Source organism: Emydura macquarii, unplaced genomic scaffold (genome assembly GCF_026122565.2).
Source record: "Emydura macquarii macquarii isolate MOO-44397 ecotype Brisbane River unplaced genomic scaffold, CSIRO-AGI_Emac_v2 contig_554, whole genome shotgun sequence".
NCBI lineage: Eukaryota > Metazoa > Chordata > Testudines > Chelidae > Emydura > Emydura macquarii.
The window spans coordinates 2,232,793-2,245,036 of record NW_027130691.1 but is presented as its reverse complement, the minus strand read 5'-3'; the positions used below and the strand labels follow the sequence as shown (position 1 = coordinate 2,245,036).

At 47.9% G+C, this 12,244-nt stretch overlaps 1 protein-coding gene across 1 annotated transcript in view; it reads left to right on the top strand.

Annotated features, from left to right (window-relative positions):
* The window catches only part of MYO18B (myosin XVIIIB), a 154,556-nt gene that overhangs the window by 74,392 nt on the left and 67,920 nt on the right, over window positions 1-12,244 (top strand). Inside the window, exons 21-25 of the mRNA XM_067539421.1 lie at window positions 2,667-2,732; window positions 4,225-4,353; window positions 5,190-5,333; window positions 6,475-6,564; window positions 11,837-11,956. Of these exons, the coding sequence (XP_067395522.1) occupies window positions 2,667-2,732; window positions 4,225-4,353; window positions 5,190-5,333; window positions 6,475-6,564; window positions 11,837-11,956 (549 nt within the window). The remainder of the gene's footprint in view (window positions 1-2,666; window positions 2,733-4,224; window positions 4,354-5,189; window positions 5,334-6,474; window positions 6,565-11,836; window positions 11,957-12,244) is intronic.

Sequence of the window (12,244 nt, the reverse complement as noted above, 5' to 3'; positions counted from 1 at the left end):
CTGTGGCTTTTAAATATTTCTCATACGAATGTGCCCCTAGTGACAGAGGGGTGCTTGTCTGAATTTTAACAAGGAAGAAGACTAGTCTGGGTGGCTCTTATGTGGAGAGTTGTATTATTGGAGGTTTTATATTAAAAGCTCCCTTAGGTCGGAGGTTTTCAAGCAATCCTTCTTTTTGATCATATTCATCATCGTCAGGATGTGCACTACGTTTTTTAGCCCTTTGTTTTTCACTAGTTTATTACCTTGACCCAAAGACCACAGAATCGGCGTTCCATGCTTCTGATAATATGCAGACGTGGGTGCTCTGATCTGCACTTTCCTGGAAGCCGCCATTCTCCTCCTTTTACGGGGTTTGTTAGAAATATGGAGTTGTCTCCTCAGACTCCCTGAAGCTCTTCCTAAATGTGTAGGCTTTTGGTAAACAAAAAGACAAGTGTCCTTGGGAGCTTTCTTTTAAAGACCCTCATTAAAAGCTGTCAATCTAGTCTCTGAACGTCCACTTGCTTTCTCTCTGAAGAATGTCACATTTCCAAGTTTTCAATTGCCAGCGTGTCAATTGCAGCCTTTTTGTACTGCAGAAAGCAACAAAAACCTCAAGACACCTTTTAAGAAAGTGCAGATCTCCACCCACTGATATTTTCAAATAGTTCTCTCCCTTCGAGGCTGCTGAGTGGCCATGTCTTATTTTGCTTTGTTATTATAGAAGTCAGCTTCAGAGGTGCCTTTTTTGCTTTGGTCTTTCTGTTGTCCATGGACTGGAAATGGAATCAATTCTTGATTCTCATTTCACATCAAAGGAACTCAGAGACATGATCCAGGAAAGCCCATCTCCAATGGCCCCATGTGAACAGGGTTGAGGCCTTTCTTCCACTTTTAGGGAACATCTATGTGGGAAGGGTTTCTAATTGAAAAGAAGTATAAAGTACTCAGACACATTCCTCATCTCTTGACTGCACATCACACAAGGCAGTATAGAAATAGGGGCTTGTGGGTGCCGCATTCCTGGAAGTTTGCAGGATTCATGAGACCCACTAGCATGCACTTACTGGATTTGCATGACATTTTCACAACCAAATTCCAAACCAGTGAAGTCTCCTCGGTTGACGGTTTGTTATAGACCCGAATCATGAGCTAGGTTCACTGCAGGATTTGTTTAAGTACATGAACCTGAGCAAATCTTGGCCCTGTTTCTTAGAGGTATCCACAAATCCATTGGAAGTCAGCGGGAGCCCAGGTTGGTCATCACAGCTGAAAATCAAGCCCTTTGAATTTTGGCGTGAAATCATACAAAACTCAGTTGGTTGGGTTGCATTCTGCATTGAGATTAGGGGTTCGTTTAAACCCCAAACAGAATGGAAATTGGGACTGGGGGTGGGAAGATTTTCCTAAAATCTCTTAAACTCAGCCCACTGAGTTCTGCATGGCATTCATTTCTATACATTTCATCCATAAGGAGACAGTTTTCTCTTCAACAAGACTAACTTGGATTTGTAAAAATTCTCCAACAATCCATATTTATTACTTTAATAGTGAAAGCCCTAAACCTAAAATAAGTTCAGTTACTGCTCTTCTAACTCTTGTGCTGGAACACTCCTTATGATGAATGAATAATGTGAGCAGATGTGAGGAGTAGAGACGCCTAAAACCAAACTGCTTATTTTTTTACCTGAACAGGGACATGTATTGTTTGATGCATTATACTGCAGAGGCACAAACAGCAAGCTTGTGAGTCCACAGCGTAGCCATAGCTGAAAGGTAATAATACAGGAAAGGGCATGTGCCTTCTGCACTGAGTCCTGGGGTGGTTCTTGCATTGCTCTGGGAATATTTTTAATAAATGTTTTACAAGTCTATGAAGCCAAAGCCCTGCAGGCTGGGGGGACAAAATCCATCAGCTAAGTTGATGTGAGATTGTGATGCTTTTTTTCAAAGGACTAACAATTATTTTTCTGACAGCTTCAATTTTAAAATAAAAGGTTGCTTAAAATGCACCCTTAACAGAGACCTGCGGAAGAATTCCCTCTTTGATATTTCCATGGTGGGGAGGGGGTGAGTCTAACATAATTACTTCATCACCCAGGGCTAGAGTGGGCTGCAGTTCTGGTTCTTGCTTTCTCTGATGTGCAGTTGTGCCGTATTTGATGGGGCTCTGAGGACGTTTCCTGAAGGGTTCTGAGCGTCACCAGGCTGAAACCACTAAGAAGCTAATTCTGCTCTCCTCCTAATCAATTGCAAAATACCTGTTCACTTTGCCATGAGCAGGAGCGGGCCCATCCTTTTGGTGTGATCCTAAAAGGTGCTCAGCACCCCTCGATTTCAGAAGGAATTGCGAGTGCTCAGCATCCCTCGTGTGGGATACTGTTGTTGTCCTCTACTACTTATGCATCAAAACTGTGCGCCCCGTAGACTAGGCCATTAACCCTCCCCTCTCTCCCCTATCCTCCTTCGCCCCCTCTCCCCCCGGCACTACATTGTACGCCAGTTATAAAGGGGCAGCACTCTGTCAGGTTAAGTGGAGGGTAACTCTGGTCTGATTCGGCCTGAAGAGCATAATATGTCCCAACTCCCTTGTTGTTTTCCTGGACGTCCAACCCAGGTCTCTGTGGTCAATGAATTAAACAGTCCAGTCCCTCGTAATTCCTTAACGTGCTCTTTCTCTGCAGGCAATAGAAGAGCTCTTCCGGGTCCTTGATCTGGAAAAGAAAAGCGTAGCAGTGGGACACAGTCAGGTATGCTGTCCACAGTCCTTGTGTCGTAACGGTGTCAAATCCTGCTTGTTATCAGGAGCACTATTCATCCCCTCTCCTGTATTAACCTAATACAGTGAAAGACATTGTTCTTGCTTCCGTGTTGTTACCTAGGAGCCTAAGTCCCAATGGAAATCAATGGCACTTTGGCTCCCAACTCACTTAGTCACTTTTGAACATGTTCCCTGATGTGAACGATACATCAAGACATTAAGATCCTACAGGCAGGACATTTGCAAATGAAATAGTTGCCACAGTAACACGTTCACACTTAAAGCTAGTCGCAAAGAGGAATTAGTGTTATGTGCACTCCTACCTCTGTCTCTGGGATGCTATAAAGAAAAAAAGAATTCCTTGAATTATTCTAGGGAGCAGAATAACTTTCTTTCATCCTCATGCAATAGTTTGCAATGATCTCTTCCATGAAACCCTCTCACTTAATCAATAGCGTGATAGCAGCACCAGTCAAATCTTGTTGTATAGGAGTTAGTTTTGTCATCACTCTGAGCATTGATTTTGTACTAGATTGTGAAGTTAATATAGCCATTATGAGACAATCAAAGAGGGGTGAAGCAGTCATAGCATTATCTCAAGAAAGCCAGTTTTCTTGCAAATGCTCTTTGATAGCATTTTGGTTCTTTAAAAATATAGATTTCAGTTATGTTGTAAGGCTCACAAATATAGTTATATTTGAATAATTTGTTTTCAATATAAAAAGTGTAACATACAGCATTTAAACCATATTGGTCAAAGCACTGAGAGTTTTGCTTGAGTAAGAAGTGGAACAGGATCTCAGAATTTAGCCTTTTATTGATTTTTCAAAATATAAATACAACAGCAAAATCTATATTGTTTGTAGCATGTTTGTCATGAGCTCAGATCAAGTAAATGGCCAAGTTAATTTTGTTTCTTCCTGTCGTACGTTGGTATGTATCTTCCATTGTTACTGCATTGTGCATACACTATTGAAAATGCATTTTGCAGCAGAGAGTCCAGTGTCGTCTGCTCATAAAGTAGGTAATGACCCGTGACCCATGGTCAATGTCTCAATGACTTGCCGCTTTGAGCAGGCGTTAGGGCACGCATCAGTAAAAGGGGGGAGAGGACAGAGTAGACAGTAGAAACAATGAATGAACTACAAGCTGAATACAATTGAGGCCATTACGGTTCCTAGAAATTGAGTTGGGAGGGCAGGTTCCTGGCCCAAGTGACGGTAGTGAAGATGTTATGTCTGGAGAGAGCAAGAATTAATTGTTACAGACACTGGGCCATAGTCCGGCTCTGGATACACGCATGCGGGATTGCTGCAGATCTCAGAGGAAGGCTGGCAGGCAGGAATCAGAAGCCAGAATTCGGCTTTAGCAGGGGTGCTCACTAAGCCCTGGTTTAAAGAGCAGCTCTTATTTCCTCCTGGACAAACGTTGGTGAGCGGCCACATTTCCGGAGGTGAACGATTTCTATCCATTGCCCTCAGGTTTTCCTGAAGCCTGGCGTGGTCTCCAGGCTGGAGAAGCAGCGGGAGAAGCTGATATCCCAGAACATGGTTCTGTTCCAGGCAGCTTGCAAGGGCTTCCTCTCCCGTCAGAAATTCAAGAGATTCAAGGTAACTGCCCTCTTGCCCTCATTTGGCCAGAGGGGACGTCCACTTCTTTGGGAGAACCCAACTGGGCATGAGGTGGCCTGTGGCTGCTGCGGGAACAGGCTGGGAGTTCCTGTATCCTCTCTTGTTGTCTTGTGTCACCCTCCATGGCAGGAGAGAGGCCTCCTTTCCCCATGTAGGACTGTATTGATTCAGAGATGGAACAAAAGCCTTTCCATTCATTGCGGGCTAGCTTGTGGCCAGAACGATTGAATAGAACGATGAGCAGCCCCAGTGAAACGGGTGGGACTGGTCATGGTGGAAGGTGTTACCTCGTGAGAGTCACAAGCTGGCTCCGATGTTTCACCATTCCTGGGTCGTCTGACATTAATAACAGCTTCTCTGCACACACGAACATGCATGCATGCACAGTCACACGACTTACTCTGTTTGCAAAGTTTGCAGGGTTCATTTTTAACTTGTACATTCTAATTTTCAAGTTACATCTTGTAAAGCTAAATGAAACATAACTAAGCAATTAAGCACAGTCCAGTCAAACCAAAAGGCGCAGCTCCGGGTCAAATGCATTGATTTTCTGAAGTCATGCAGCACAGTTTTGTGCAGCTTTGGAAATGAACAATCCATTCCCCAAACCACAGACTGATGTTAGTTGGTAAAATATTTCAAGATCTTCAGCCTTGTCTCTGCTGGAAACACCACATTCCCGTGCCCTGTTTCGATTCTGGTGAAGCTCTCCATTTGAACACGTATCTGAAACTCTTGCTCATGTGTCTCTATAATGTGGTGGGACAGACATCATTGCTGGAAAAGTGCCATTGTTTCCAATGCTCTAATTTCAGATTCAGCGCTTAGCCATTCGGTGCATCCAGAAGAATCTGGCGGTGTTCCAAGTGGTGAAGGACTGGTCATGGTGGCAACTGATGAGCTGTATTCGGCCATTGCTTAGTGTGAACGTGGTGGAAGATCAGCTCCGAGTCAAAGACGTATGTAACGGTAGAGCAAAGACACTGAATGGGAGGCCCAGCACGCTAGTCAGTCAGGAAGTATGTTTTACTGCCAGGAGAAAAAAGACCCATTTTGTTGGTCTTACCAAATTCTTACATCCTGTTTCCCACCCTGCACCATTTGAGCCGGGGGTGTGTTTTCAGCTTATCCGAGAAGTGAAGGTACAGAAATAAGAACTAGGCTTTTCAGGAACAAATGGGAAAAGTGGGAATCTGCATTTCTGCCTAGGATAAAATAAAACACACAGGCAACAATTCTGTCTGTGAACTGAAATGCAAGCCGTTTGGGTGCAAATACAGGCACCGGACCCAGTCCGGGTTCTGGACAAGAGGTGTCTTCCAGCTTTGGTTTAGACAGGGGAGGATCCAGATATAACATTCCAGAGCAGGCCCTTGTCTAACATATCAGAGTGGGAAAGTGGGAAGCAGCCCCCACCTTGCCTATGGAAGGGGCAGTTAAAAAGGAGGACTTGTCCCCTCGCCCCATTCATGGAGGTCCTTTTCCAGGGACTCCGAGTCTAACATGAAGCCCAGGCTCCATGCCATGAGAATGTATTGTCCCGGGACCCCCACACGCTCTTTCCAACTCCAAGGGCACCTTAGGAACCACTGCAATATTGGCCTTCTAGTAAGCAGGCCACTTAGGCCAGGGAGAGACCATGTACCGCAGCTGATTCTGGCTGCCAAATATTGGACCCTGCGGTGATGAATAGGGCCAAGAGGTCACATTCACCCTCGGTGTAACAGGCTCGGCTTTCTAATGTTAATGGAGTCATGCCTGCTGCAACCACAGCTCCATTTGATAGCTGGCCAGGTTTTCAAGAGTATTTATTTGATAAACAGCATTCAGGCACTTGGATGCTCATCCAAGCTTCTCAGGTTTGCTTCTTTCTAATTAAATGTGTGCTGTGCATACACCAAAGCTGATGTTCTCTCCATTTAAATTAGTGTCAGGAACTACATTCCAAGCAATTAACAGTGATCAGCCCTTAACTTTGCCCAGTAAATTTTCTTAATAAGGCAATTATGTCTGTCCCACTTATTTTTAACAGAAAAGATAGATTTATAAATAAACAAACCCTGCTAGAATGCTAAGCGCGTGTTCGGCAATTTTATTTAGGAGGAGCTTGCAGTGTTAAGAAGAAAGCTTGAGAAATCAGAGCAGTCACGTAGTGATCTTCGGCGGAACACAGAACTGTTGGAAAGCAAGGTAAACCCTGAACATTAACCCTTCGGGCATCTTCCCTCTATGGCTTTGTTAGCGCACAATTACAAATGAAGGTATACCCCAAAGGATGGACGTTAAATGATAATGGCTCCGTGAGGAGTCAGAAAAGTCTAAACCTGGCTGGTGCACTGGATACAAGCAGGTCTGGGCTTGTGCCACTTGTCTGCCTGTCATTACCGTGCAGATTGCCTCGAGAAAATACTGTGTGGCGTGTCCATATCCAACTCCTTTCTACTGTATTCCTCTCCAGCCCGACTGGAAGTCGGGGGAGCTGGGTTCTGAAAACGCTCATGTTGTAATTTTGGAACATGGGTTAATGATCCCTGAAGAGCTGATTTTATATTTAATCTACCAAGAAAATTACCCACTGATTAATTTTGATCAGGTCAGATGCATGAAATGGACCGTTTTGGCTCGCTGTCGGGGAAGCCGGCAGCTCTTGCTGTTATCTGTTAGGATAGCTGAGTGGGAGGATGGGCATTTTCTCTCCTATCAGATGGAAGAATCCTTGTGTACTGCCAGCCTTTATTTTGGTTGCTGAGCAGTTTTCAAGGCCCCCGGTTATTTCGAGGTCCTGTTACTGATGCCAGCTGACAGATCATGGGATTCTAGTGAAAGGAGATGCGACTAAAAGTAATTAGTAGGTAGCCAGTCCATGGGCCACGTCTGCTGGAGCCCCAGGGGCCGATAGAATGAGCATGACCAGTGCTAACAGAGTTCTGCACTAGCCAGGCAGCTCACCTGCACTGGTGTCACACGTCTCTGGCTCCTGGCCCCCTTTATCACTCCCCCGGCCCTCCCCCCATCTCACACTTGTTTGTAACCTCGTTGACTTGCTGGAGGGGCAGACTTACAGCTACTCAATCGGAGTGAAGAAGTGAGGGATTGACGGCGTTACCCTGGGCGGTCATGGCTCACCAACAACACGGGGTCGCAGGGTGCTGAAACCAGCAGCACGGAGGCAGTCCAGTCTCCTGACAAAGAGGGAACTCGGACTAGAAATGGTGCACAAATGTAGCGTATTCTCCGTCCTTCCACTCTCCAGACTGCAACCTCCGCCACCTCTGCAGATACCAGGAGTAGCTGCGTTTAATGGAACGAATGCTAACAATGAGAGGAGCAGGCCCCCGGGCAGACCGGCCATCTGGCAGTTCTGACAAATGCCAGAGGGGCCGGTGCACTCAAGGGCTGCTGGACCGGTTGGCCCGGCACGGAAGCCTTTCGTCAGACCCTCCAGCTGGGCCTGGCCAGAGGGTGGCAGCCGCTCCCCTTCCCGCCCCACCCCTCTCCCATTGCGTGGGCCCAGCGGTGCCCTGTCCAGTGCGCTTTACAGGCCAGGGCCGATTTTAGTCCCAGTTCATCACTGAGCAGGCAGGTAGCGCAGTAGCCCACCCATCTGTGGGCACTGAGTGTGACCTGTTGTGGGCTGTGGATGTTAAATAGCAGGAGCGTCGGAGCGGAGATTGGCATTCGGGAGACGGGGGCTGGGGGCAGGTTTCTCCTTCAGCAAGCAGGAGCTGAGAGATGTACTCAGGGCAAAATAGGCCTTTGGCAGAACGTAGGCATCTGCTCTCGGGTCCCAGACATGGCCCCACGTTGGGAGCATGTGAGATGAATAAACACCTTGCCCTTGCTGCTCGCCGGGTCTCAGAGCTGCCTCTCTATGGAGTCTGCCTTGTCACAGACTGAATTCACTGAACGAAGCGACACGTTAGGCCTCCTGTAGCTGCACTGTCTGAGCAGCTCGTACAGCCCTCCTGCAAGCGTTACGATGCCTGAAAGGTTCTCCATACAGCTGCCAAATGGGGAAAGGAAATGGTTTTAAGCCTACACGTTTCCTTCTTTTGTTCTGGTTTTCTGGACCCTTTGAGAGAGTCAATGATCTGTTTGGAGCTTCTACCTCTGGAGTCTTCCAGCCACCTCCAGGGGAACCAGCCAGCCAGGTCTGACTGCAGGGCCAGCTCCTGGTCAGACGTACGTTGCAGAAAGAGCAAATAACACGTCAGGTTAATGTCTTCTTCTGCTAGCCATGTGCTGATTATTTCACACTGAGCAGTCAGAGCAGTGTGGAAACCTGGTTAGCCGTAATCGCAGCACCCAGGAGATGTGGCAGTGTTTCCACAATGTGCCAATTGCATGGAAACATTTTGCCACAGCAGTCAGTTGCTTTCCACTGTGTAACTGCGTGAGCGTGTGTAGCCTCCGTCCTCAGCTGTACTCAGTATCCACTGGGCACAGCTCAAAGGCGGGAGGGTGGTGTTTGCCGCTGGAGCTGGTCCAGCCCTCTGACTACTCCATGCGGGGCCTGTCTGGATGTGGTCCCCAAGACCAACTTGCGGATAACCAGCGCCGTGTCCTCCAGCCAGTCCTCCTCCTCCTGGCAATATTCCTGGCAATATTCTTTGCAGGGAGGAGGGGAGCTGCATATGAGTCAGCTGCCTGGCTGTACTCCCGCAGGGGAGGGAGATCTGGGGTAATCCTGACTCCACTGAAGTTGGTTGGAATCTGACCACTGATTTCATCTGTGCTTCTATCAATGGGAGTGGGGCTCAGGACTGAAGTCACGGAGCTTGTGAGTGTGTCCTTGCGCGTGCATGAGCTTGGGCGTGCGTGCGTGCAAGCAACTGACTTGTAATGACGTGTACTGCAAATGCTCAGATGCTGAGGATGCATCAGAAAACTGGTGAATTGACCAGGTGAATGATTAGTATTCACTTTGGGGGTGGTGGTGATGTTTTCATGGGAGCGATGAAGAATGATTCAGCACTCTCTGTAGCAATCTTTGTCTGTCTTTATTCGCACGGATCCCCAGTGTCCCCTAGGAACAGGCTGAAGGTTTTGTTTGGAGGCTGACACAATTTTGCTCTCCCCAGGCTCTGACCAGTGTAATTACCGTGTTAATGAGTTAATTGCTCCAAAGTGGCGTTTGTGTGAAGTACAGAGGAGATGCCCAATTTATGGCAATTCGCTTTGTAAAAGCAGGGCCTTTTCCTCCAGTGCCAGGCACCTTGTGCTGTCCTTTCCCAAAGCACAGGAGACTCAGACCTGAACCTTTTCCAGTGCTTTCCCCTCCTTCTCTACAATCCCTGGTGAAAAGCAGCCAAGTGCATTTCATGGTGGAAAATCCTTTATTGACTGTTCCTTCCCTTTCCCCTTCCCCTTCCCGGTAAATTGGACCGTTGATCACACTCATCCCCCCTGTGTTGATTTAGCAATGAATGGCTTGTGGGAACGTTCATGGGTGTGTATACACACATGCGCGCACACACATAAATTAACACACACACAAGATGTGGAACGAACAGGACACGTGCCATTCACCCAGTCATTAAGCCAATCGCATTGCTTGTATGTCAGATCCCTCGCATCTGCTTTTTCCTGTTTTTGCAGTCTGTAGTTCCTTCTTTTCTCTGTATAGGACATTTGAGGTGTTACTGTAATAGAAATAATGACACACACGAACGCTAAAAGGACATTATTAAGGTTGGCATTTTCTAGATTTAAAAAAAAACAGAACTGAAAAAAGAGACATTGAATCAGGTGGGATCACACTGGCATCCGTGTGGATCGTCAGCTTGGTTTGATCCTTCAGCTCCACCGTACAGACTCTGCCACGTGAACTAACGGAGTAAGTGTTAGCAGCGTGAAGCTGTCATCCTCTGTGTGGACCAGCACTCGAAGGGATGGGACACGTAGCCAGTGTGCTATGTGCTGAGAGCAGAGGGGTGGCGAGACGCCGGGATGTTGGATTCCAATCCAGGCTCTGAAAGGGAGTGTGCTCCAATGGGCACAGACTCTTCTGCTCATTTCCACCAAGCTTGGCCTTTCTGCCCCGTCCCCTCCAGCGTGTCCCTGTCCTGTCTTTTCCCCATCCCTGGCTGGCCAGCCCCAGCTCCATTCTCCTCTCCTAGCCAGTCCCAGGCTCTACTCCTCTGGCTTCTCATTCCAGTCCCAACAAGTCCCAGGTGCCCCTTACTCCTAGCTCCTCATCAGATCTGTCTCTTCCCCCCACCCCAGCCTCCATTTGCCCCTTATCCCCATTCCCACTGGCTCCCAGTTCCAATCGCCCTCCCCAGGCACTTCATCTAATTTCAGTGTCACCCTCTCCTTGTCCCAGTGTCTTTGCCTAGGCAGTCCCAGTTCTCCCTCCACCCCCAGATCCTTGACAGCTCTGTCTCTCCTTGCCCCTCCACTGATTTTCCCACAGGAATAGCCAAAAGGACACCCCTGACACAAAATCCACCCCCTGCCAAATTTCACATCACTACTCCACAGTATGGGGACACGAGCGCATCTCAGTTTTGTTTTTTTTTAACATGGGCAAAACATATTTTTCCACCTTTGTTCTTGGAAATGGCTGAGCTCTTTTGGCTGACGTTTTCCAATAAAATTCAGCCTGAGGCAGACGTATGGTTTAGAAAATTTCAGCTCAAATGGTTGTAGTTTGGCGAAATTATAAGCATCTGAAGACTGGGTCTTATGAACAGTCGTGCCGGGCAATGTTAATAATAGGTGGCGTTATCAGCCCTGCCTGTAATAATCACTGTATGTAAATAAAATGCTTTCCTGACATAGTCTGCTGTACAACTAACCAGGGAAATGGAAAGAAGCTACCATGAGACCAAGGTGCTAAAATCTACATTGTGTGAACCGGGCTAGACTCGGTGGGTTTGTATGAGTGTGTGTCAGGATAGACTCTGAACTCTTACTGAGTCTTTCAGGACAAGAGCGGGCGAAAAAATAATCCAGTGCAGCTAGCGTAGATCTGAGCATGAGCAAATAAAAGAGGCAGCAGGTGGCACAGCAAACAAACAGATGAATATTACCCCCCGGGAGCTTCTGCACTCAGACAGTCCAAGCGCTTTCCAACTTGTCAGCACAAGTCAGTCCTTCCTCCTCTGTATGTTCTGGCCAGTCTTCCAGAGGAGGCAACAGGCATGTTTCAAGTAGGAGAATGAGAGTCTTGATCCGGTCTGCAGAGAACACGTGGGGCAGCTTCAGAAACTGGGTCCGCTGTTCGCATATGTCAGCAGCTCCTCTTCCCCATCTCAGTTCTGAAGCCCCAGCCTCAGGCCTGGTGCACGTTCAGCTGCCACGTGGTACAAACGGAGCCCGTCCAGCCAGTGTTATTTCAGTAGCCGGAGAGTGACCCGATGTGACGGGCAGTGACTCTTGTTCCAATCAAGGAACCTCTGTTGGCTTCGCATGATGTGCTTGGCCAGGTCAGGCTTCACTTTGTGTTACGCTCCCCCAGGTCATAGACTTGACGACCGAACTCTCGGACGAGCGGTTCAAAGGCGAGGTGGCCTGCCAGGTCCTAGAAGGTGAACGGGCTGAGAGGCTCCGGGGCTCACAAGAGATCAAAGAACTGCAGGTAAGAATCAGGCTTGAAGAGCTGGGGCATGGACAAGGTGGCATATTTGTGCTCGCCCTCCTCCATAGGCCATTGCCAGGGACGGTTCTTCTCCGGTCTGAATCTGCCAATGGTAAGACCGGAGCCTCCCCTTGCAGAGGACAGCAAAGAAGAGCTGCTGGCTGAAGGCAGCCCACTGGAACTAGCAGAGCTGTGACCTCCCGGGAGCCTAGCATGACTCTCAGCTGTGCAGAGCGTGCACGGAGGGAGGCCAGCCATGGGGCCCAAGTCTCCGCTAACTGGGAAGTG